The sequence below is a fragment of the Muntiacus reevesi genome, chromosome 1 (assembly GCF_963930625.1).
Source record: "Muntiacus reevesi chromosome 1, mMunRee1.1, whole genome shotgun sequence".
Lineage (NCBI taxonomy): Eukaryota > Metazoa > Chordata > Mammalia > Artiodactyla > Cervidae > Muntiacus > Muntiacus reevesi.
Window position 1 is genome coordinate 181331753 of NC_089249.1, and position 24979 is coordinate 181356731.

General features: G+C 47.5%; 1 protein-coding gene across 1 annotated transcript; it reads left to right on the top strand.

Annotated features, from left to right (window-relative positions):
* The first annotated feature begins 5013 nt into the window (after positions 1–5013).
* Positions 5014–16110, top strand: GRM6 (glutamate metabotropic receptor 6). Its single transcript, XM_065915213.1, has 10 exons — positions 5014–5493; positions 6602–6818; positions 7053–7188; positions 7800–7954; positions 9035–9175; positions 9281–9481; positions 11471–11616; positions 11704–12327; positions 14868–15179; positions 15907–16110. Exons 1-10 carry the CDS (start codon positions 5014–5016, stop codon positions 16108–16110), a joined length of 2616 nt encoding a protein of 871 aa, XP_065771285.1.
* Positions 16111–24979: the final 8869 nt, after the last annotated feature.

Consider the following 24979-nt stretch of genomic DNA (forward strand, 5'->3'; position numbering starts at 1 on the left):
GTCAAACTATGCATGCTTGCACGCCAAGTCACTTCAGTCGTGTCTGACTCTGTGACCCCAAGGACTGTAGCCTGCCTGGCTCATCTGTCCATGGGATTCTCCAGGCAAGAATACTGCCATTTCCTCCTCCAGGCAATCTTCCCACCCCAGGGACTGAACCCATTTCTTATGTCTCCTGCATTGGCAGGTGGGTTCTTTACCATCAGCACCACCTGGAGTTAACATGGTTATTACTTTTCATGTTTATTTTACAATGTCTTTCCCTAAGGTGATAAAATATTCTCATATATAATCTTTTACCTGCTTTATCAGTTTGCATTTCCCATTCAGGTCAATAATGCATCTGAAATTGGTACAATGCATCTGGAATTCTATGTACATGGACACACAATTTTTCCACATTATTTATCGAAAAAAATTCTTTTATCCAAAGCTCTGCAGTGCCACTTTCCTCACTCACTGTCTTTCTTTCTCTCTCTCTCTCGTAGCCTCCAGCTGGCCCTCCAGAACCCAAATTAGGTCTACTAGTTGGGGTTCCTGACCTAAATTAATACTGAGAAGGGATGTCCCATTCTCACAACCAGCTAGCGCCTTGTTTGCATTTGTGGCCATGCCCCTGAGGCTGGCTCTGGGAAATGTCTGTGACTATCCCAGAGTTGAACACTTGGGATAGAAACTGTATGGTCTGCAAAGCCTAAAATATTTACTACCTGACCTGCACTAGTTTTCTATTGCTGCTGCAACAAATTGCCACAAACTTAGTCATTTAAAACAACACAAATCTCTCCTCCTATAAAGTTCTAGAATCAATTTCACCAGATAAAAGTCAAGGCACCAGTTCCCTCAGGAGACTCTAGGAGACAATCCATTTTCTCATCTGTTCCAGGTTTTAGGGTTGCATTCCTTGGCTTGTGGCTCCTATCTACATCTTCAAACCCAGCACTTAGCATCTTTAAATCTCTCCTTGCTTCCATTGTCACATCATCTTTTCTCTTGTAAGGACCCTTATGAATACATGGGGCCCATCAAGGATAATCTAGGATCATCTCTCCTTCACAAATCCTTAATTTAATCACATCTGCAAGGTCCCCTTTGCCATATAAGGTAACATTCACAGGTCTTGGGGATTAGGACTTGGACAGATGGGGGTGAGGGGTGGATTATTTGGCCTACCATATGGCCCTTAAAAAAAGTGTTTTGCTATGATCATACCTTGGTACTATGTATTATGGAGAAAATTCCATTAAATCTAAGTTCCATTAGCCAACAAAAATTTTTCTGACTGCTGTTCTATACTATGTCTGGGAAAACTTCCCTGAGATTCACTCTATGTCTTTCCTCAGTTTGATTTCTCTAATTTTGAAGAAAATGTATACTCTGGTTAAAGGTTTGCCATTAAAAACAACAATTAGGCAGTATCTCCTAATGAATATCCTGCTATTTGGCAAATAGTTCCTTTAAAATGAACACGTTCTCAAGGCTATTTCACACCTGAGTAATATTACTGAGTCCACATGCCAAAGCTTTGGATCAAGCTGCCTCCACTCACCTCATGACTCATGTTATCAGTTATTCTTGTTCCAAAGCAAAGGGCTGGCAGACTTGGGTGAAACCTCATTTGCAAAGGTTTTCAAGGTGTGGGCTGAAAAACTGGCTGATTTGTGTCTCCCTACCCAGAAATTCATGTACTGAAATTCTAGTCTCCAATATCTTAGAATGTTGACCTTATTTGAAAATAGAATTGTTATAGAGTCAACCAGGGTGCAATGAGGTCATTAGTGTGGGCCCTGTTCCAATAAGACTGGTGTCTTTTTGGTGCCTTTACACAGGGAGAAGACAGCTGAACATATCCTCCCCTGAAGAGGTCTAACCCTGCTGACAGCTTGACTTCAGATTTCCAGGTTCCAGAACTGCAAAATAATAAATATGTTGGGTAAACTACTAAATCTGTGGTACTTTGTTCTGGCAGCTCTAGGAACTTAACAAATGTGGTGAGAGACGCTTGCTTCCAAAGGAAATCCAGAGTTGGAATTCCCCAGGAACCAAAAAATCACATGTTCAAAATAAACAAATGGTAATTTCTGTAACACTCTCTTCCCTTTCTGTCATGATTACATCATTACATGACGAGCAGGGTCATGGGGTAGGGGCACAAATGTATAGTTAGAAAGATCTACACGTACTGACTCATCTGTGTAGCCCAGTGCATAGCCTAGCTCAGAGTTCAGCCTGACTTGGCTTCACTACCCCAACTCCATTGCCTGGTGTCCGTGTAGTCCTGAGTAAGTTAGCTCCCGACCTCTCTGCTCCTCAGCGTACATCTGTACTGTGGGGTGATACTGATGGGGGCTTCATAGAGTGTTGTGAGGCTTCCCAGGTGGTTCTAGTGGTAAAGAACCTGACTGCCAATGCAGGAGAGTAAGAGGCCCAGGTTCAATCCCTGGATGGGGAAGAATCCCTGGAGAAGGAAATGGCAACCCACTCCAGTATGCTTGCCTGGAGAGTCTCATGGACAGAGGAGCCTGGCAGGCTATCACAAAGAGTCAGACATGAAAGAAGCAACTTAGCACTAGCAATACACACACACACACACACACACATACACACACACACACATATCACACAATAAAGGCAAGCTTTCAACACTCATTGTAATTATTTAATTACTACTCTGGACACTTCCTGTAAGTCCCAGAAGAAACTATATGAAGTCTAGACACTGGTATTCAAAACACTAAACTGAAATTTTAAAACTGTGGTATTAAAATTTAAAACTGTGGTATATTAAACTTCTCCCTTTACTGAATCTAACCAGGAGCTTGACCTAGCCTCTCAAATCTCAAATGAAATTCTTGGCTTTCCTGTGTCCAAAGTCAAGGCCTTGGTTTCTGCCTTCCTCTGACCTGCTCAGCCCTGGTCCTGGTCCTCACATTTGCAGGGATGGCTAATCCCTCCTCCCAGGTGCCCCACCCATGATGCCCCTCTTTCCACTCTCAGAGCCATTTCTTCCCCTGGCCAGGAACCCACCTACTTCTCTCCCCTTCCTGGTCAGTCACTCGCTTCCCTCATGCACCACAGTGAGGGCTATTGCCCCAGCTCATTGTTCGTCCATCCTACACTCAAGGAACCAATGGGGTGCTTTCATTCTGAGTCAGAAGACTGTTTTGTGATGTCAGCTGTGGCCCTGTCTGACTTGTCCGGAGCAGGGGAGGGCTCTGAGGGACTGTGTGAGCCCAGCAGCAGCACCCTACCACTTCAAATGCCCAGTTCACACAGACTTTTGCAACGTCAAGCTTGGGACCTAGCACCAGTTAAGTACCCATCCTTGCCAACCTTGGTCCAACAGATCAAGCTGTACCTCCCAACTCTGCCAGGCACAGGTGCCTGGATGGCTCTGAAAACAGAGATATTCGGGGCCCTTCTATGTGGGGAGAGAAGAGAGAAGAATGACATGGCTTTTGCTTGCTCCTCTGACAGCTTTACCCAAATCCCCATGGCTGCACTAATCCACCCTCTAATGGAGCCCAAACCAGCTCAGCCCGCCTTAGCTCAGTCCCTCCCCCCCCCCCCCTTAGAACTTGCTAATCCCTAGGGCTGGGAGCTCACCACCTGTCTCCAGGATGCACTAGTGTCATAAAGGCAAATCCAGGGCCTCAGTTGGGGATGTTGGTAGAAGTATTTTTGGCCAGTCCCCATCACCTTGGCCCAAAACATGAGATGAGTAAATTCAGATACAAAGACCCTCACATGGCATGTCACTCCTTCAGACCCCAGAGCCAAGAAGGCTTTATGAACCACCAAGAGAGTAACTCCTTAGGATTCTCCCTTCATATATAAGAGAGGGGGGTGGGAATGGCACAGCAAATCCACTCTGTCCCCTCCCCCCATCAAAGGCAGTGAAGGCTGGTCCTTTCACACCAACCTGGGTACCAATCCTGATGCTGACACATGGCAACTGTGTGGCCTTGACTGAGTCATTTGACTCCTTGAGGGATCTATTTCCCTGTCTGCAAAAAGGGTCTGATGGTAGAAGTTTCTGCTTTGCAGGACTGTCTGTGTTGTGGTGTGTGTGTGTGTGTGTGTGTGTGTGTGTGTGTGTGTGTGTGTGTGTGATAAGCAGAGACCTCGCTACCATTAGAGGTCTGCTTGTTCTCTCTTCCTCCTGGCTCAGCCCTCATTACCGTCTTCCTGTTCAGATGCACTCCCCTTCGCTCAACCTGTGTCCCCTTCTCACTCCAGTCATCGTTTTAACCCATTACTACAGGGTTTTGCAAGGAGAAAGTTGGGGAGTACCTGAGGCAGCCTGAGCCAAGACACTGGTGGCCAGGAAAGAGAGGAAGAGTAATGGAAAAAGAGTAAGAGACAGAGAGAAACAATGAGAGAAAGAGACATCGACAGAGACAGGAGGAGAGATAGAAGAGAGGAGGGAGAGGGACCGGTAGAGAAAGCCAGAAATAGAGGCCAGCAGCCAGAGAAACGTGTGTGTCAGCCACACATCCAAAGATGGGAAAGAAACAGACCCAAGGAGTAGCAGAGGGAGGGAAAGCAGGTGTTGAGAGGGCCAGTCCTGCGCACCGGCCTTGCTCAGGATGGGTCTCCGCCCTCGGGGCGGCCTTTCATCCCTTCCCTAGAATCCTTAAATCCTCTCTCTCTCAGGGCCCTCTGCGTCTGTCACTGGACCGACAGCGGCTGGCGGAGGTGAGTGTGGCTTCAGAGGGGGCCTGGGTGTGCGCTGGGGATCGGCAGGACTGGAGCGCTGGAGACAGTGGTCGGGGGATGAGGTTCAGAGGGTGTGAGAGCCAGGTGTCCCGGGCAAGCTGGCTGAATTGATGCCTCACCTCTCTTCCAGCTGGCTCGGCCAACATTTATATATTGCGCACCTCCCCTCTCCCCAAGGATTGTGGGGCTCCCTCTTCTTTCCCCCCACCCGGGTCCTTCCTCTGCCCGACGATCAGAGTGTGCTCCCGTCTGTTCCCGTCCCCGCCCCGTCCTCCTCCTGCAGCCGCGGAGCCGATGGCCGGTGTCCCAGCGCTGCTGCCGCTGCTGCTGGCACTGGCGCAGGCGGGAGTGGTGGGCGCCGCGGGCTCGGTGCGCCTGGCGGGCGGCCTCACGCTGGGCGGACTGTTCCCGGTGCACGCTCGCGGCGCGGCGGGCAGGGCGTGCGGGCAGTTGAAGAAGGAACAGGGCGTGCACCGGCTCGAGGCCATGCTGTACGCCCTGGACCGCGTGAACGCCGACCCCGAGCTGCTGCCCGGGGTGCGCCTGGGCGCCCGGCTGCTCGACACCTGCTCGCGGGACACGTACGCGCTAGAGCAGGCGCTGAGCTTCGTGCAGGCGCTGATCCGCGGCCGCGACGGCGAAGAGGCTGCCGTGCGCTGCCCCGGCGGGGTCCCCCCGCTGCGCACCGCGCCCCCGGAGCGCGTGGTGGCTGTCGTGGGCGCCTCGGCCAGCTCTGTCTCCATCATGGTCGCCAACGTGCTGCGCCTGTTCGCGGTGAGAGCCCGGGGCGCGCCCGGGGTGCAGCGTCTCTCCCTTGTCTTTGCCTTGGGGGTGCCTGAGGGCTAGTCTCCTTTCGAGAATCACTCTAGTCAGTCAAGAAGCCCTGCTCCCTGGGCCAGACGCAAGTCTGTCTGGGAAAGTTGTTCTGAGGATGAAAGTGTCTAGAGTGCCGGGATAACTACGGCGTCCATTAATTGCCCTGTAGCCCATGGGCCTTCCTCTGCCTCCTTTTCTCTCATTTTCCCTCGTTCTTTCTCTTCTCCCTTTCCTCTTTTCCTTCTCGCTCTTCCCCTCCCCTTTCCATAACTCTCCACACTCCACCCTTTCTCTGTTTCGGCTTCAGACATCTCTGTCTCCCCTGGACCAGTTCCAACCTGCTGCTTCTAGAACCTCCGCATCTCGGACCTTCACACCAGCTCCCACTTGCTGCCTTTCGCGTGTGTGTTGGTTTTGTTGTCGTTTGCTTGTGTCTTCCTTTAACATGAGGGATTCGCCCCTCTGCTCTGACAGCCTCTCCCATTATCATTCTGCAGTCTCCTTTCACACTTCCTGCCCCCATCCTTCCTCCTGAATCAGCTCAGCCATCATCCCCATGATTAATCACTCTAATGCACTCGGATAAACCCAGTTCCAAACAGGCCCCTCCATCAGACCAGACACAACCTTCAGTCAAACAGCCCCTCTCCTGCTCTCCTGCCTGCTCAACCCCTCCTGGGGCTGATGCCCGCCTGTGCAGACCACCCCTTTGTGTGAACTGGGGAAACATGTCTCCCTCTGGGGCTGACAGATGTCCCCTTACCCAGGTGAATGCTGCAGCCAGTGCCTGGCAGCTGCAGACTGGACGTGAACCCCTAGTTCCCTTTTGCCGGTGCCACACCCCATGCAATTATATGCCCTCTCCCCTAGACCCTCATGCATCCCATGTTCCATTAGCCCCATTCACAAAATGCAGGTCTTTGTCCGCATGTTCCAGCCTCTCCATGTGGAGAGGCTGCTCCCACTTGCCCCGAGCACCCTGTCCCTGGGTCCTGGGTCCTCACTGCATTCCCTACCTAGTGTGACCGACCCTCCATCCACAGCCCGGTGTCTTTCCTCACTCTAGATCCCCCAGATCAGCTACGCGTCCACGGCCCCGGAGCTCAGCGACTCCACACGCTATGACTTCTTCTCCCGCGTGGTGCCGCCTGACTCCTACCAGGCCCAGGCCATGGTGGACATAGTGCGGGCACTGGGATGGAACTACGTGTCCACACTGGCCTCTGAGGGCAACTATGGCGAGAGTGGGGTTGAGGCTTTTGTGCAGATCTCTCGAGAGGCTGGTGAGCTTGGGCCCAGGGCAGAGGGGGGTGGTCTGAGGCCTGAAGGAGCCTATGGAGCGGCCGTCAGACAGGGTGCAAGCTGTGAGGTGGGGCTCTGGGTTTATAGTGGGGAGCCTGGATGGTACTCCCTGTGGGCAGGCACTGTTTCCTTTGGAAGACTCAGTTCCTGCCACAGTCACGTGTGGCGGTGGCCTTGGTGGGTGAAGGACTGACTTTGGCATCTCCGACACCCAGGGGGGGTCTGTATTGCCCAGTCCATCAAGATTCCCAGGGAACCAAAACCAGGAGAATTCAATAAAGTGATCAAGAGGCTCATGGAGACACCGAATGCCCGGGGCATCATCATCTTCGCCAACGAGGATGACATCAGGTGGGACAGAGGGCGTGTTCAGGCACCGTGTTCTGTAGCTTTTCTTGAAGACCCTGCTGCCTCATCTCACGTATCCCAGCCATGCACATCCTCCCTTCCCCTCTTTCTTCCCCTCTTGCCTTCCTGCCACCACATACCTTTTCTACTGTTCTCTCTGTGTCTGGTGGCCCCAGAAATGAACCTGGTCCCAGAAATGCTCCAAGCCTAGCCATAGAAACATAAGAACACATATCTACTTCTATCATTAACAGTGGGGGAGAGACTGGTGGGCACATGTAACAGTTGTCAGGGAACAACTCCCGGGGCAACAGGTTATCAGCAGAAGGCACGGCCCCCAGCCTGAACCCCAGCAGGAGAAGGCAGGCCCTGCTTAAAGACAGCATGAAGCGGTGCACAGAACGTGAGGGCAGGCCTGGAGTCAGAGCCTGGCTGGACCTTTTACTACCTGAGAAACCCGGAGTCCTAAACTGCCTACATGCTACTTTTCCTGATAAACAAGGGTCTGCTGAGCGGTGCCGAATGGGATAGATGGCGAGCGAAGATTGGCAAGTGACCAGGGTTAAGCAGGAGGAGGACTTCAGGGCATCCTCACCCTTCCCTGTTCTTACCAGGAGGGTTCTGGAGGCTGCACGCCAGGCCAACCTGACTGGCCACTTCCTGTGGGTTGGCTCAGACAGCTGGGGAGCCAAGATCTCACCCGTCCTGAACCTGGAGGATGTGGCCGTGGGGGCTATCACCATCCTGCCCAAAAGGGCCTCCATTGATGGTGAGTGGGGGATGCCCTCCCCTGCATCTCCCACCCATATCTACCCTTCCCCACCCTCTTGGGGTGCTCATTTTCCCCTTCTATAAAATTGCACCATGACCCAGGGTCCCTTCTGGGAATTCTAGAATCCTGAGATTCTATGAACACATCCCTCCAGTGTTTGAAATGAATTGGCAAATGAGGAAATGCACACACCACTGTACAGGCTGAAGAATTGTTAAGTTTTGTTTGTTAGTTTTGTTTTGTTTTGATCAGTGCCTGCATTTGGGTTCTGCCAAAGGCACTCTAATTTGAAGATGAGTGTGAGAGGGAGAGAAAACAAGGATGTGGGACTTACTGTCCTACTGATCAATTAATGAGGCCTGCCTCTCCACCCCTCCTCCACCATCCCACCTGTGAATATCTGGAAGAATGCAAAAAAGGTGGTCACTTTACACTAGGATTGCTCATTTCCCCAAAGGCTGAACTAAAGACACCTTGATGAGGTACTTCGGGGCTATTTTATGAAGTACAGACTCTTGTCAATACTGAGCCCTGACTTCCAGGGGCTCCCAGCCTCTTGGAGGTGCACACACCCTTACACTTTTCCTTTCTCTTAGAATGCATTCAGTTGTAGGCAACGAACTAGACTGAGAGTAGTTTTAGCAATAAATGTATTCCATCACAAGACAAGAGGTCTCAAAGTAGGGGAAACTTCATGTTTAGGGCAATGAGTCAACGATGTTCTCGGAATCTTGAGCTCTGTCCTCCCTTCTGTTCCACCAGCCTCTGTAGTTGCTATATGTCTTCTTGATTGTGATGTCTTATTCACAAAGTGGCTGCTGAAGCTCCACCCATCTTCACAGAGGCATCCTAACCAGGAAAGACAAGGCAGCAAAAAATTCTTTTATGTGGTGAGGCTCTGAGTTTGCAAATTTACTGCAGAGTCTCTAGATGACTTTGAACTCATTAGCCAGGCCAGAAATTGATCACATGGGCATCCCCATCTGTAAACTCAGCAAGTGGTGAACGGACACAAGTGGTGAGCTGTGGCTGGCTCATTTGGGTGCCTCCCCTCCTTCCTCCTTCGCTCTCTCTCAGGATTTGACCAGTACTTCATGACTCGATCCCTGGAGAACAACCGCCGAAACATCTGGTTTGCTGAGTTCTGGGAAGAGAATTTTAACTGCAAACTGACTAGCTCAGGTACCCAGTCTGACGATTCCACCCGCAAATGCACAGGTGAGAGCTGCCCAGGGTGGGTGTTGAGGGTGGAGAGGGAGAGGTGGGAAGCCAGGTTGGGCACCTGGGGGCCAGGCACACTTCCTCTGGGCATCCCTAGGACAGGTGAGGAACGCATCGGCCGGGACTCCGCCTACGAGCAGGAAGGGAAGGTGCAGTTTGTGATTGATGCTGTGTACGCCATTGCCCACGCCCTCCACAGCATGCACCAGGCTCTCTGCCCCGGGCACACAGGCCTGTGCCCGGCAATGGAGCCCACTGATGGCCGGACACTGCTGCAGTATATTCGAGCCGTGCGCTTCAATGGTGAGTGGGAGCCAGAGCCCCTGTGTGAGTGAGGGGAAGCCTGCTGGGTTGGAGTTCTCAGGACCTGGGACATCCCCAGGATGGAAAGAATGGGAGAGCAGAAGGGGACAGCGGGAGCACCTGGGCCTGAGAGCTGGAGGCTTGAGCCAAGTTCTGGGGACCAGTTTTTGACACTCCTTGTTCCCCAGGCTTCGGCACCCCCTGCCCCAGGCTGCAAATTCCAGGTTCTGAAGAACTTGTTTGTGACCCTTTTTGCCTGGACCTCTCAGAGGGTCACACACAGCTCTTCGCCCCACTGCAGAGAGTTTGGAATCATCTGGTCTCTCAGGGCACTGCCCACGCTGTGGACAGGCGTCCCACTCCATGTCTCAGGCTTCCAAATGCCTCCCCAATCAGGCCCTGTGCCGCCTGAGCACAAAGTATGGATCCGTGTCCCCCTGATACCAGTGGAGGGCCTGATACATGGTCAGGGCTCAGAATAAGGGTTTTTGAGAAGGCCCAGATAGACTCAGCTGTGCTTATGGTTTGTGGGGAAAGCTTCACATCGTGTTCAATTACTATCCTTTAGAAAATTAAAAACTGTTCTTCCACCAAGTGTTGAGCATCTTCTCTCTGCTAAGCTCCCTGTTAAAGAGCATGATTTAAGACTTCCCTGGTAGTCCAGTGGTTAAGACTCTGCGCTTTCACTGCAGGGGCCATGGATTTGACCCCTGGTTGGGGAACTAAGATCCCACATGCTGTGAGGCTAAATAAATAAACAAATAAAATAAAAGAGCATGACATAATATCACTCCAGATTAGCTCTGCAAGGTTCCAAACAAGCTTCCAAAAGGAATAAGGCTTATTGTTCAAATCAGTACCTTTCTAAGTCTGAACTCTTCCTCCTACCTAGATACCTAAGCTTTCTTATTTCTTTTTAATTGTAGTAATATACACAAAGAGTTGGCTTCCCAGGTGACACTAGTGGTAAAGAACCTGCCTACCAATGCAGGAGAGGAGAGAGATGTGGGTTGGATCCCTGGGTCAGGAAGATCCCCTGGAGGAGGGCATGGCAACCCACTCTGGTGTTCTTGCCTGGGAAATCCCATGGACAGAGGAGCCTGGTGGGCTACAGCATATAGGGTCACAAAGAGTCAGACATGACTGAAGCGACTTAGTATACATGGACACATAGAGTAAGATTTATTGTCTTAACCATTTTTAAATGTACAGCTTAATGGTGTCACTTGTGCAATCCGTCTCTAGAACTCTTCATTGTGCAAAACTGAAACTCTGCACCCATTAAACATGAACGCCTCATTTCCCTCTCCCCCAGCCCCTGGCAACTACCATTCTACCTTTTGTCAATATTAATTTGATCACTCTAAGTGGTCCAAATTTGATCACTCAGATGAGTGGAATCACACAGTGTTTGTCCTTTAGTGACTGGCTTATTTCACTTACCATAATGTTCTTAAGATTCACCCATGTTGTAGAATATGTCAGAATTTCCTTCCTTCTTAAGGCTGAATAATATTCCATTGTATGTATAGACCACAATTTGCTTATCCATTCATCTGTCAATGGACACTTGCATCTCTTCCATGTTTTTGCTACTGTGAACAAAGAAGTGTATAAACATCTCTTCAAGTCCCTGCTTTCAGTTTTCTTGGGTATATACCTAGAATTGGAATTGTGGGGTCATGTGGTAATTCCATTTAATTTCTTGAGGAACCACCATACTGTTTTCCATAGTGAGTGTATCATTTTACATTCCCATCAGTAGAGTATAGAGTTTCAGTGTCTCCACACTTTCCAACACTTACTTTCTATTGTTTCGACAGTGGCCATCCTAAATGGGTGTGAGGAGGAATCTCACTGGGGATTTGATTGCAGTTTCCCTGATGATAGATGATACTGACCACCTTTTCACCTGCTGGCTAAGCTCCTCCTTTGTCCTGGCCTTCGATGGGCTAGAGAACCAGCGAGGATGACAGGCTCTCCTTTCAGGCAGCGCAGGAACCCCTGTGATGTTCAATGAGAATGGGGACGCACCTGGGCGATATGACATCTTCCAGTACCAGGCGACCAATGGCAGTGCAGGCAGTGGCAGCTACCAGGCGGTGGGCCAGTGGGCGGAGACCCTCAGGCTGGATGTAAGTGGCACAGGTTGAGCTCTGGGCGCAGGGAGGCGGGCCCACCTTCCTGGAGGCGGAGTCACAGGCCGCGGTGTCCTGTCCCAGGTGGAAGCCCTGCAGTGGTCAGGAGACGCCCGAGAGGTGCCCGAGTCTCTTTGCAGCCTCCCCTGTGGGCCGGGGGAGCGGAAAAAGATGGTGAAGGGCGTCCCCTGCTGTTGGCACTGCGAGGCCTGCGACGGGTACCGCTTCCAGGTGGACGAGTTCACTTGCGAGGCCTGCCCAGGGCACATGAGGCCCACGCGCAACCACACGGGCTGCCGCCCCACACCGGTGGTCCGCCTCTCCTGGTCCTCGCCCTGGGCGGCCCCGCCCCTCCTCTTGGCCATGCTGGGCATCATGGCCACCACCACGGTGGTGGCCACCTTCGTGCGGCACAACAACACCCCCATCGTCCGCGCCTCTGGCCGTGAGCTCAGCTATGTCCTCCTTACCGGCATCTTCCTCATCTATGCCATCACCTTCCTCATGGTGGCTGAGCCCGGAGCGGCGGTCTGCGCCACCCGCAGACTCTTCCTCGGCCTCGGCACCTCCCTCAGCTACTCGGCCCTGCTCACCAAGACCAACCGCATCTACCGCATCTTTGAGCAAGGGAAGCGCTCGGTCACGCCTCCGCCCTTCATCAGCCCCACTTCGCAGCTCGTCATCACCTTCAGCCTCACTTCTGTGCAGGTGAGTCCGCAGGCTCCAAGCTGACGGGCTGGCAGATGGGATTGGGGCTGAGGGTACAGGCACTGACCTCTACTTTAAAGATCAGAGTCACTCTTCTATTTTGGTCTCTATGTTTTTAAAAAAAAGTCCCAGGTGCTAGGGTGCTACTGTTTTTGTAAGTAGAACTCACTTAGCAGCAATTGTTTCCTCCTGCTTCATCCTTGGAGGAAAATGAATCAGCAAGGTGGGGAGTGCAAGCGTCCAGTGATTTTTCTGTAAAACAGTGAAATAATTTTCATAAACTGAACATGTTGTTCCACAGTTTCGCTCCCAGGGCAAAGAGATACCTGATGAATTTCCCCCAAGCAGAGAATCTATTTCCATAAGGGGAGTTTCTGCTGCCCAGTCAGTCACTGGGTAAACTAGATGAGAGGCATAGGGTCTGATGATATTACTGTGGAATGAAGCATCCAGTTCCATAAATAGCCAGCATTTCATGCTATATGTACAGCAAAAGCAGAATTCCTTCTGGGTTTCCTCTGAGATGGTAATAGAACGTTGGAAATGGCTCCCATGTTATGTAAAGGGTACTAGGAGACAGATGTGTGTGTGACATTGCAGAGCCAGCCCAATTCTCAGGGCCAAGTGGGGGCTCAAGTCATTTGGACACAGGTCTTTCTCCACTCCAGCAGAGCTCTTCTTCCTACCTAGCTCTGCATCTTTCCCACCCATGGGCCTCAGTCCATGCAACTGTCCACAGCTGGAAGGTGCTGCCCTGTTCCAGCATATAGATGGGTTTGAGTGTCCTTCGTCAGGGCCAGCATCTCAGTGCCCCGCCCATCCTCGGAAGGCACCTCACTGCCTCCTGCCTGAAACTCCCGTGGCACCCCTCACCCCAGGATAGAGGTGCTTAGACTACATTCAGTGCTCTCCTCCGGCTTACCTATGGACTCCCTGCTTTATACCTCCCTTTCTGGAAATCCCAAATCTTTTCAGAGGTGCACACCTTCCCCTTCACAAGGTTACTTAGCAATACAATGGAAGTGGATGGATGTCTCAGTGTTTTAATTTGTCTCTCCTTTCTAGTGCAGCTGGCCTTTGTAACTTCGTCTTCTGTGATGTGTCTGCACCTGCTCCTGAGCTTTGCTCACTTCCTGTTATTTTATAGGAGTTCGTTATGTGTACTGGATGCCAATTCTTCTGTCAGTTACTTAGGCTGCAAACTCAGTGAGGTGCATTTTGGTTGCTCTGCCCATGTATCATAGACCTTGAGTCTTCATTTCTCATGGGCAACTTCCTCCCCCATTTACAGGAGTTATAAGAGGAGCCTCCATGCTTCCTTCCCAGACAGTGGGTGGGGCTTTATTTTATTAGTCCCTTGTTCATGGAGCTTCTGCTTTTAGGAGAATCACAAAAAGGTGCTCCTTCTGGATATACAAATTCCTTTAAAAACTTCCTTTCCTCTAGGATCACACAGCCCTACTCCAGATGCACAGCATTGCACTGAAGTGTTGGCTAGGATTCAGCTTCATTCTTCCCAAACCAAGCACACTTATTCAGTGAATGGCCTGCACAAACATATAGGACAGCTTTTCCCAGGTCCCACCTTTCTGCAGGTGTCTTAGTTCCTACTGCCCAGCTTCCCTTGCCTCAAGGTCATGTCTCCGCTCCCTGTGAAGGAATTCATTCTCCATCTCCTCCTTGCTAGGGCCCTGACCTCCCTGGCCGCCCAGCATAAGCTTACATTCATACTACTCTCCACCCAGTGCCTCTCTGCTTTGAGTATCACTATGCATTCCCACGTGATTTCATGATGTCTTGCTCAACAGTTCTTTGGATCTAGAGAAGGAAGGGGGTCCTCAGGAATGAGGTGTCCCATATGGTTAGACTGGATCCAGCTAGCGTTTTCATGTCTGCAGAACACACGATACTGCCTCCATGGAGAGGAGCATCTCTGCTGGGCCTTGTGCTAAATTAATGGGACATGCACTGACTCCTCCCCTAAGCTGCATCACATCCTCCAACAGATTATGAGGGTTCCCATTTGGTAGATGGAGGAGGTATGTTTAGGGCCACAGTTCCAGAGCCTCTGCCTGCAGTCACTTTCCCTTGTTTTTTGTTGTTCAGTCACTAAGTCGTGTCTGACTCTTTGCGACCCCAGGGACTGCAGCACGCCAGGCTTCCCTGTCTTCCACTATCTCCTGGAGCTTGAAAGTTCATGTCCATTGAGTCAGAGATGCTATCTAACCATCTCATCCTCTGCCACCTTGTGTAGCTCAGTAGATGGCACCGATAATGGTTGAAATACAGGAAGAGGACATTCAGGCCCCCTTATCCAGTCCTGGTGTTCCCAGCACAGACTTCCACTGCAGCTTCTCCTCCCCACCTGCCTGTGTCACTGGCCTTTGCCCAGGCAGCGCCCTCCTGGACAACCCTGCCCTCTCGGTGGCCCGAGCATTCCACTCAACAGGCCAGGAGTGTCGAAGCGATCCTACCCTGCCAGAGATCTCAGTCGAGGGTGAGTCTGGGTGTGTCCTTGATAACCATGCTGCCTCCTGCAGGTGGTCGGAGTGTTGGCCTGGCTGGGGGCCCAGCCCCCACACAGTGTGATTGACTATGAAGAGCAGCGGACGGTGGACCCAGAACAGGCCAGAGGCGTGCTCAAGTGCGACATGTCGGATCTGTCCCTCATCGGTTGCCTGGGCTACAGCCTCTTGCTCATGGTCACATGCACGGTGTATGCCATCAAGGCCCGTGGCGTGCCCGAGACCTTCAATGAGGCCAAGCCCATTGGCTTCACCATGTACACCACCTGTATCATCTGGCTGGCTTTTGTGCCAATCTTCTTTGGCACTGCCCAATCAGCTGAAAAGGTAATCTAGGTCCCAACCTCATTTGTTTCCTGCTTGTCCATGGAGGGGCTCAACTGTTCTAAGTGCTGGGCCCATAAGAATGATTGATTGTTTGGTTGGCTGATTCATTCATGTACTCATTTGTCTTTCTAGTTTCCCTCTGGTTGTTCTCTCCTTCCCTTTCCCTTTGTTCATTCATTCATTTATTCATCCATGCTTCTACCCACCAATTAACTTTTTTTATTAAGTTACCTTTTCATATATTTATCTCTGCCAATCCATCTTTTGTTCATTTGTTTGACCACTATGCATTCATTTATTCATATGCCCAGTGGAACTCTCATTTATTCACCTCATGATCCCTTTGTTTGCCCACTTGTTCCTCTGTGCAGGTTGTGTTAATCCATTCATTTGTATATTTGAGAACATGTTCATTCATTTGCTAACATGCTGTAACCCTTTTTGGGCATATGGACCATTGCCCTAGGTGTGGCTGTCTGTGAATAAACCTCTTGCTTCCCTTGGTCACTTGCCCACTCAGTCATGTGCTGTTTTCCCTTCTTCCTGCCCACACCAGAGCCACACAGCCATTCTTCCTGCCATGGGGGCCTTTGTTTACACCGCTCTGCTTTATCGTGTGGTCATTCCCATTCAGCTGACTGAAATGGACTCACTCCCAGGCTGTGTGTGGGTGGAGGGTGGGCGAGAACTGGGCCGAGTCCACCTGGTCCTTTCCTCTGTGGCTTAGATCTACATCCAAACCACGACGCTGACTGTGTCCTTAAGCCTGAGCGCATCAGTGTCCCTCGGCATGCTCTATGTACCCAAGACCTACGTCATCCTGTTCCACCCGGAGCAGAACGTGCAGAAGCGGAAGCGGAGCCTCAAGACGACCTCCACAGTGGCAGCCCCCCCCAAGGGTGAGGACACAGAGGCCCCAAATAGCAAGTAGAGGATGAATGGGACGCTTGCTCCCCCTCCTCTGCGGCTTTTGTGTCCTTGCTTCATGATGGAAGCTGTGAAGAGCCCAGGTCTACAGCGAGCAGTCAGGGTGGGGAGTCCACTAAGGCCAGGCCTAGCAGGATGGAACTGGCCTGGACCCACATGACATATTTCAGCCCCGTTCTTCTGTGGGTCTTGTCTTCATGCTTCCTTCTCGCCAAGAACAGGCACTGAGAGAATCCTCTTCTGGAGAGGGATTAAACTTACATTCACTGGTTTGAAGTCAGAGATCATGGTGAAGCCTTGGGCTTGGCCCAGCATGAGTGGATTTCCTCCACCTTGATCAATCTCCAGAATCTAGGGAGAACGTGTAGACTCCAGATTGAAATACAGGGTTAGAGCCGGAGAGGAGCAGTTTCCACAAGAGCTCTGTGGCTCTGTATTTTGGACTGTGTAGCTTGGGCTTGGGTAAATATTTTGCTGGTACAGAGGGATTGAGCCTTGCGTGAGAGCCCTGTGGGAGAAGATGGGCCTGCACAGGACAGAGGGAACTGGGGTGCCCCCGTGAGGTTATTTGTGTCCGAGTCTTTTCCTTGACCTCTTTTCTCCTAGGATCTGGGGGATGTCATGCTTAGAGAATAGCTTCCCCCCCCCCCCATGTGTATTCGCTTAAATGAACCCTGAACTTTAAGAAAATGAGATGCACGTGTGGTGGCAGTGGTGTGAGAATAAACTATCAGTGTGGCGTTTGCCCTCCATTGATGCCTGTTCTCAAGTTCTAGGTTGGGACCAGTTACAGACAGAGTTGTGTCCATGGTGAAGGTTCATTCCAAGTGGATAACTTGGGATGAATATCCAAACTGTTCTCTCTCAATATTTACTGGGAGATCACCTTTGAAAGGCATGCATGAAGCATGGGAAGGAAAATGCTTGGACGTCAAATGCATTTTTCAGTAATCTATTTTTAACAAAAGGTTTGGTTTAAGTTATGGAATTTTATTTCCCTGGGGTAGAATTTGAATTTGTTAAATTGACTCTTTTTATTTATCAGTATGAATTCTCTAGTGGCTAATGTCTGGAACTGATTTCGAAGATTCAACTGTACTTCATCCAGTAGAGACTCTTCCTTAGACAGAATCTCTGCATAATCTGTTTTGACCTTGGGACCAGATTGTTTCTGCATTCTTTAAAAGGGCTTCTCCTCAGAATAACATTTTTGGTGTATAGATTCTCCTTCCCCACATTTGTTGCATTCCTAGGAATTCTCTGCAGTGTGAATTATGATATTTCATATATTGCTGGGTGCTTACCAAAATTCATTCTTTCATACAGCCTCTTTCCTGTGTGGGTTTTCTGATGTACAATGAGGTGTATTTTCTTGCTGATGGCTTTTCCACATTAGTGCTTTAATACAGTTTTTCTCCTATATTAACTTTTAGAGAACAATGAGCTCTCGTCTCCAAATGAAGGTTTTCCTGTATTCATTGTTTTCTGGCTCTTTCTCTCAGTATAAATTCTCTGTTATGCACTGAGTCTTGACTTCTAGTTGAAAACCTTTCCACAGTTTTTACATTTTTGTGATTTTCCCCACTCTGAACTCTATGACTCAGAATTTGAATTATTTCTTAGTAAAAGCTTTTCCACATCTAGAGGATTTGTTCACCCGTCCACCACCCTGCCACATGACGTTTCTAACTTAGCGTCCTGGCTTCCTGCTGAAGACTTTAACGGCCCCCAATTTCACTCAGACTGGTCTCTCTGATGTGGACTCTCTGAGGTGCAGTGAGTTCTGTCTTCTTCTGGCCTCCTCACATTCAGACCACTCACAGAAGAGGCATGCACCGTTTTGTGTGCAGTGGGGGCATCCTCTATGGCCAAAGGCATTGACATATTTAGTACATTTGTGAGACTTCTCTCCTTTCTGAATCCTCTAATGTGTACGAAGATCTGACTCCTGGAAGAAGGCTTTTCCACATTCGGTGTGTACATAAGATCTCCCCTTGGATCATTTCTTCGCTGTTCAGTGGGGGTTGACAGATCCCCGCAGGTTTTTCCATGTTATTTGCACGCATAGTTTGCCTCCTCCAATATCCAATCAATTTGAACCCTTGAAAAAAAGTTTTTTCTCCAAGATTTGTGGAATTTATAAGGCATTCTGCCTGTGTGTTCCCTTCTCTGTTGAATAACAGCTGGGCTATACTTATAGGCTTTCTCAGATTTATGGACTTTGAGTGATTTCTCCTCTGTGTGGATTATATGTTCCAGTGAAAATGGGGTTCTGATTGGTGGCTTTTCCACCTTACAATCACAGTATTTTCTGCAGTATGAGTTCCCTAAAGCAGAGTAAGATTACATTTTGATACAAGCTTTTATTCAGTATGTCCAGTGTGTTGAGATTTGTACAGGAGGGATTTTTTAAATGTTTTTTTAACCCCAACAAAACTGGTTTATTGAGATATAATTGACATACAATAAACTGCAAATAGAAGGCTCAATTTAATATGTCTTAGCATATGTAACTATTTGTGAAATCATCACAATAATCAAGATAATGAACAAATTCATAATTTAAAAAACTTTCATTATGCCCTTTGTAATCTCCCCCAGGAGAGATTTTTTTATATTATTTATATTCTTATGCATTGTCATAGTGTGATTTTCTTGGGGACACATTCACTACAACTTTGTCACATTTATTACATTTTATGATCTTTGGAAAAGTCTCTCAAATTCATTACATTCATTGTCTCTCACTTTACTCAGTAATCTCTTATTAAATAAATGTAACTTTTCCCAAAAGTTTGATTTGGGTTTTCTGTTGCTTTTGTATATACTGATTTGCAAAACTACCTCTAAAATGGAATAAAAGGCACAATTCCAAAGTGAATCTTTCTACTATCATTTTATAGAAAGAAGCCTCTTCAGGAATATTCTGTCATACTGACATATTTGTCCCTAAATAAGAAATATTCCCAAGGGTAAATATTTCCCACTTCTTGGGCTTTCAAGGGGAAGTCGTCTCCAGTGTGGACATGGCAGAGTACTGAAATCTATGACAAGTAGTTTGGGAGTGTCAGAGACACCATTTTAATCTGTGAAGCAAGGAGTAAGATAAAGATAGGCTTGGAGAAGGAACTGGCCACCCACTCCTGTATTCTTGCCTGGAGAATCCCATGGACAGAGAAGCTACAGTCCATGGGGTCACGACTGAGTGACTGGGCTTTCCAGGTGGCACTAATGATGAAGAACCCGCTTGCCAAGGCAGGAGATGTAAGAGACATGGGTTCAATCCCTGCATAGGGAAGATCCCCTAGAGGAGGTCATGGCAACCCACCCCAGTATTCTTGCCTGGAGAATCCCATGGACAGAGGAGCCTGGTGGGCTACAGTCCATGGGGTCGCAAAGAGTCAGACTCAACTGAGGCGACTTAGCATGCATGCACAGCTCTGGAAGGGGAAGGCTGAGTAGGAGGACTGGATGAAAAAGGCAAACAAGGGTGCAGAGAGGCACTCATGGTGATGGGACTGGCTTTGGACATTTTAAGCCTCATCGTTTCATTCACGGATTACTATTGCAGGACATTAGTCTTTCTGCTTCCTGTGCTTCCCTCCTCTCATCCTACACACCACTGTCAAAATCATCATGCCGGGGCACCAACTCCCCACATTTATAGGAACACTACTGTGATTCCTGACCTATCCCAGCACCTGCATCAGGCTGTGACTATTCTGTTTTACCTGCAGGCTCAGCAGCAGAAATCACAGGAAGGGTGCGGTAGCCTAGAGGATCATGGCCTCGTGCACTGTTCACTGATATAATCTGACAGATCAAATATCACTTGGTTATTCTACCAGAGCTCTTGAGTATTGAATTTACCTGTAGTATCAACTTCTGAGTTTTTTTCCATTCTGATTTGCTACTCAGGGGAAATTTCCAGGATTCACAGATGTTGTCTTACACCTTCCACTATATACTTCCTTCAGTCAGCTTTCACATCTTGAATTGTACAGCATTAAGGTTAAGACATTTTGAGGTCAGTTCCAGCTCTGCAACTTGCTAGATGAATGACCTTGGGCAAGATAATTAGCCTCTGCCATAGCTGGTCTCCTTAATGATCTCCACGTGCATGCATGTCAAGTCATTTCAGTTGTGTCTGACTCTTTGTAATTCTATGGACTATAGCCCGCCAGGTTCCTCTGTCCATGCGATTCTCCAGGCAAGAATACCAGAGTGGGTTGCCATTTCCTCCTCCAGGGGATCTTCCCAACCCGGGTATCGAACCTGCATCTTTCACATCTCCTACATTGGCAGGCAGGTTCTTTACCACTAGCGCCACCTGGGAAGCCCCAATTATTGACCCATTTATCTACTACTGACCCTCCTAGTCCTACCAATCACTGTCCATACAGACCCTACTCATTAAGCAGAGTCCTCAGCTGACCAGTCCCAACACCCCATCTCAGGCCCCCTGGCCCTCTGATTTATTAATCTCTACAGACTTCTCATTCATTGTTGCTCCAACAATTATCATTGGGTTTTTACTCCATGCTAAGCACCTGGGATACATCAGTTTATAAAATAGACAAGGATTGTCTCCTTCATGAAACTTACATACTAGTGGTGGAGACAAACAATAAATAATACATGAGATAAATAAATTACATATTAGGAGGTGATAAGGTGCTGTGGATGAGAGGAAACAGAGCAGGGTAGGGAGAAAAGAAAAGGTCAGAGGGGATGGGCTACAATAAAGTGGTTAAGTGTAAGCTTCATTGAAAAGGTCGAACTTGAAGGAAGCAGGGTGTGAGCTATGGAATTACCTGGGGGAAGAAGGGTCTAGTGGATAGAGCAGCCAGTGCAGCGGCCCTAGGGCAAGGGTATGCCTGTAGGTTTGAGGACCCAGTCAAGAGGCTGGCTTGGTTGGAGCAGGTTTGAGAGGAGGAAACAATGTGAAAAGGCTAGGTGAGGTGTATCAGTAAGAGTTCTCCGGGGAAATAGAACCAACAGAACACATTGGTTTCTCTGGAGAACCTTGATAGATAGATTAAAGAGATATAGAGAATATATAGTATGTATAGATATAAGACAGAAAGGTTAACAAATAGATGGATAGATCTATCTATCTATCATCTTTGTAACTACCTATCTAACCTGTACCCAATAGAATGTGTGTACTATCTATGTGTGTGTAATTCTTAATGTCAAGAGACATATTTTAAGAAATGGCTCCCATGATTGCAGGGCTGGCAAGTCTGAAATCTATAGGGCAGGTGGCAGGTTGGAAGCCCAGGCAGTAGTTGATGCTGTAGTCTTGAGGCAGAATCTCTTTTCCACCTGAAAACATGAATTTTTGCTTCCAGGGCTGTCAACACTGGATGATTGGATGAAGTCCACTAACATTATTGAAGATATCCACTTTTCTCCCCCTGAAGTAAACTGGTAGTATGAACCATATCTACAAGATATCTTTATGACAACACATTGATTAGTGTTTGATTGAATAACTGAGTATATAACCTAGCCAAGGGGACATATAAAACTACCACATGAAATAATGAGGGTAATCGTTATGGAGCCCCACAGGCCATTATAATTACAGACTTGCTTTTATTCTAGGGGAGAGGAGGAGACATTGGAGGGTTACATAGGAGGGCTTTAAAAGAGGAGCGAGATGGTTAAGTTGAAAGGAACACTCTGGTTACTGTGTTGGGAACATCTCAGAAACATCTTTTGTGCATGAGTCTTTTCACAGCGTATTGCATGCAGACTAGTGTGGTGGACACATTCATTCATTGAAATAACACTGTTCTCAATCACATATGCATTAACATTCTTAGAGACACCTTTTGATGTCACCTTACACGGGGGGAAGATGATAAAAAGAAGAGAGAAAAGAGGTGAGCAGAGGGCTCCGGCAGCCAGAATGACAAGGTCTCCAATCTATGACAGGTTTCTAGACTCAAAAAGACTTCACATTTAAAACACTTACTTTAACACTGTGATTTAGGACAACTCACATATTCCTAATCTATAAAGTGAGTATGATAATCATATCCAGCTGATAGATAACCATTTGTCCCCACAAACCTGGAGGGGGAGGTGTATAAATTTCTCGACATGATGTACTATCAGAGCCTGACTGAAAGTATATGTTCAGTGAATATTACCCACGATGTGAACATATCTATTACTCTATGATGGGTTGAATAAAAATTACTAGAAAGGGTAAGAAAAGCTGATGGTTATAGAAAACCTAAAAGATGAAAAGGCACATCATGACTAACTTCTCAAGGAATAGCCACAGACACTTTCTTTATCGATACTGTCATTTAACTCAGACGAATTATTGTTAACAGCTGCATAACTGGACTCTCAAGACCCAGTCTCCCCCTAACTTCAGGTAAACACAATATTTTCCTACCACAGGATCTGTTAGAGTAGGGCTAAGATACAAATAGCTGCATTTTTTTAACACCTCCACAGGTATTCCTGATAACCAACTTTGCTAACAAACCACTTTCCTAGTGAATATGTGTAATTATGATATTCTCTTCCCTTATTCGAGTCTATCCCCACTGCCTACTTAATAAGTTTAAACATAAAACATTGGTAACAAAAGCCCTTTAAGATCCATCCTCAGACTACATCCTCATTGACAAAGAATGGCAGAAATAATATAACTGGATAGGATATTTAAACTTCTCTGGTATACTTTTTTTTTAATCAGGAAAGAAACTAAAGACTAGAATATGTAAGATTTGCCCCAAGTTACACAGCTAGGAAATTCCAGAAATGAAAGGCAAGTCTATGTCTGTAAGACCATCACCCCTACAAAAACACATGACTCTCCCAAAAGTATCCATGCATAGCTTCTTCCACATTGCTTACCACTTGATTCCAGTTTTAAAGATCTTACTGTATGTAACCAAGTTTCAAGAAGACTTTGCCAGTACTTCTGTTATTTCTGTGAATTCCAACAGTGACTTGTTCTCATATCCTCATGGTGCCTCATACACTGTGGCTGCTTATTATGGGTCAAATAAGCATATACAAGTTCATTCATCTTTTTTAATCCCCAGTGATTTCATAATTTGAATTCATCATTTGAATTTGAATTCATAATTCAAATCTCAGGAGAAAAATATTTGCAAATATATTAAGTTTAAATCCTTCATTTTTAAAAACAATTCTCATCTCTAAAAAATAAAATGGGTAAGATGCAATATTAGAACCAACAGCAGAACTATGTGAACAATAACATTAAGATGGAGGGCTTACTTAACTGACATGAAGACTCAGTCATTTTCATTCAGTATGTATTCATCTCAGAATTGTTTTCACACAAAAGTTTCATAACATACAGGCATACAGTAACATCAGAGGCAATATGATTAACTAATCAAGGTTGGCTCCTTTAGAACTGATCAAAATTTAACTTCACATTATGTTCAAAAAGTATTATACTATTTCTCCCAAATCATGTACCACAGTTTTCTGGAAACACATATTTTCCAAAAACAGGTTACTGAATCTCCTTGTTTACATGAAAACCAGACACTTCTTTTAACTATTCTACTCCAACTTTAAACATTTCTTGCCTAAAAGATAATTTCCATGTAACATATTGATCTATGGAAAGATTCTGATTTGCTACACTGTTAGGTTTCAATGTTGATGCCTGGATATTAATGCCCATTTTAACTTTTAATATAATGTTAAATTTGCACAAGAGTCTCTCATGAAGACTGAATGCTTACAAGTAGTAGGTAAAGAAAAGGGGTGTAGTATGCCTAGACAGAGGCAGAGAAAACAAAAAGTTATTTTGAAAGTCCATCTATGTCGACATTGTTTTGCCAACAAAGGTTCTTCTAGTCAAAGCTATGGTTTTTCCAGTAGTCACATATGGATGTGAGAGTTGGACTATAAAGAAAGCGGCTCGCCAAAGAATTGATGCTTTTGAACTGTGGTGTTGGAAAAGACTCTTGAGAGTCCCTTGGACTGCAAGGAGATTCAACCAGTCCATCCTAAAGGAAATCAGTCCTGAATATTCATTGGAAGGACTGATGCTGAAGCTGAAGCTCCAATATTTTGGCCACCTGATGTGAAGAACTGACTCATTAGAAAAGACCCTGATGCCGGGAAAGATTGAAGGCGAGAGGAAAAGTGGATGACAGAGGATGAGATGGTTGGATGGCATCACCGACTTGATGGACATGAGTTTGAGCAAGCTCCAGGAGTTGGTTATAGACAGAGAAGCCTGATGTGCTGCATTCTTTGCATGCCACAATGAGTCGGACATGACTGAGTGACTGAACTGAACTGAACACCTCTACACTCATACCAGATGCAGAAAGCCATCAACAGACACCTACGCACTAGGAATGAGAAAAGAGGATAGTTTTTTTCTTAAAGACACTGACTGGGAAAGACTGAGGTCTCAGATACAGGAGCAGGACATGGCAGGGTGCAGGGGTGAGGAATGGAGCTAGAAACAAAGGTATTATTTACAAATACACTTAGAAAAAAATTCATCTGCTTCTTACCCACTCTTAGAATTCTATAATTAATCAACTACCAATCTGAAACAAAGGCAGAATAAAGACATATTCAGACATGCAAGGATGTAAAGTTCATCTCTTATGTTTCCTTAGAATGATTTTGGAGAATATCCTCCAGCAAAAACTACAGAGTAAAGCAAGAGAGAATACATGGGATCCAAGAAGCAATGGATCCAATCCAAGAAATTAGTGAAGAGAAGATCTAGTTGGAAGTTCAGTTCAGTCACTCAGTTGTGTCTGACTCTTTGCAACCCTATAGACTGCAGCATATCAGTCTTCCCTGTCCATCACCAATGCCTGGAACTTGCTCAAACTCATGTC

Coding starts and splice junctions, on each gene's coding strand:
- GRM6 (XM_065915213.1), top strand. CDS start 5,014: ATGGCCGGTGTCCCAGCGCTGCTGCCGCTGCTGCTGGCACTGGCGCAG. Junction 9,176..9,280: donor TTCCACCCGCAAATGCACAG/GTGAGAGCTGCC, acceptor TCCCTAGGACAG/GTGAGGAACGCATCGGCCGG. Junction 15,180..15,906: donor CTGCCCAATCAGCTGAAAAG/GTAATCTAGGTC, acceptor TCTGTGGCTTAG/ATCTACATCCAAACCACGAC.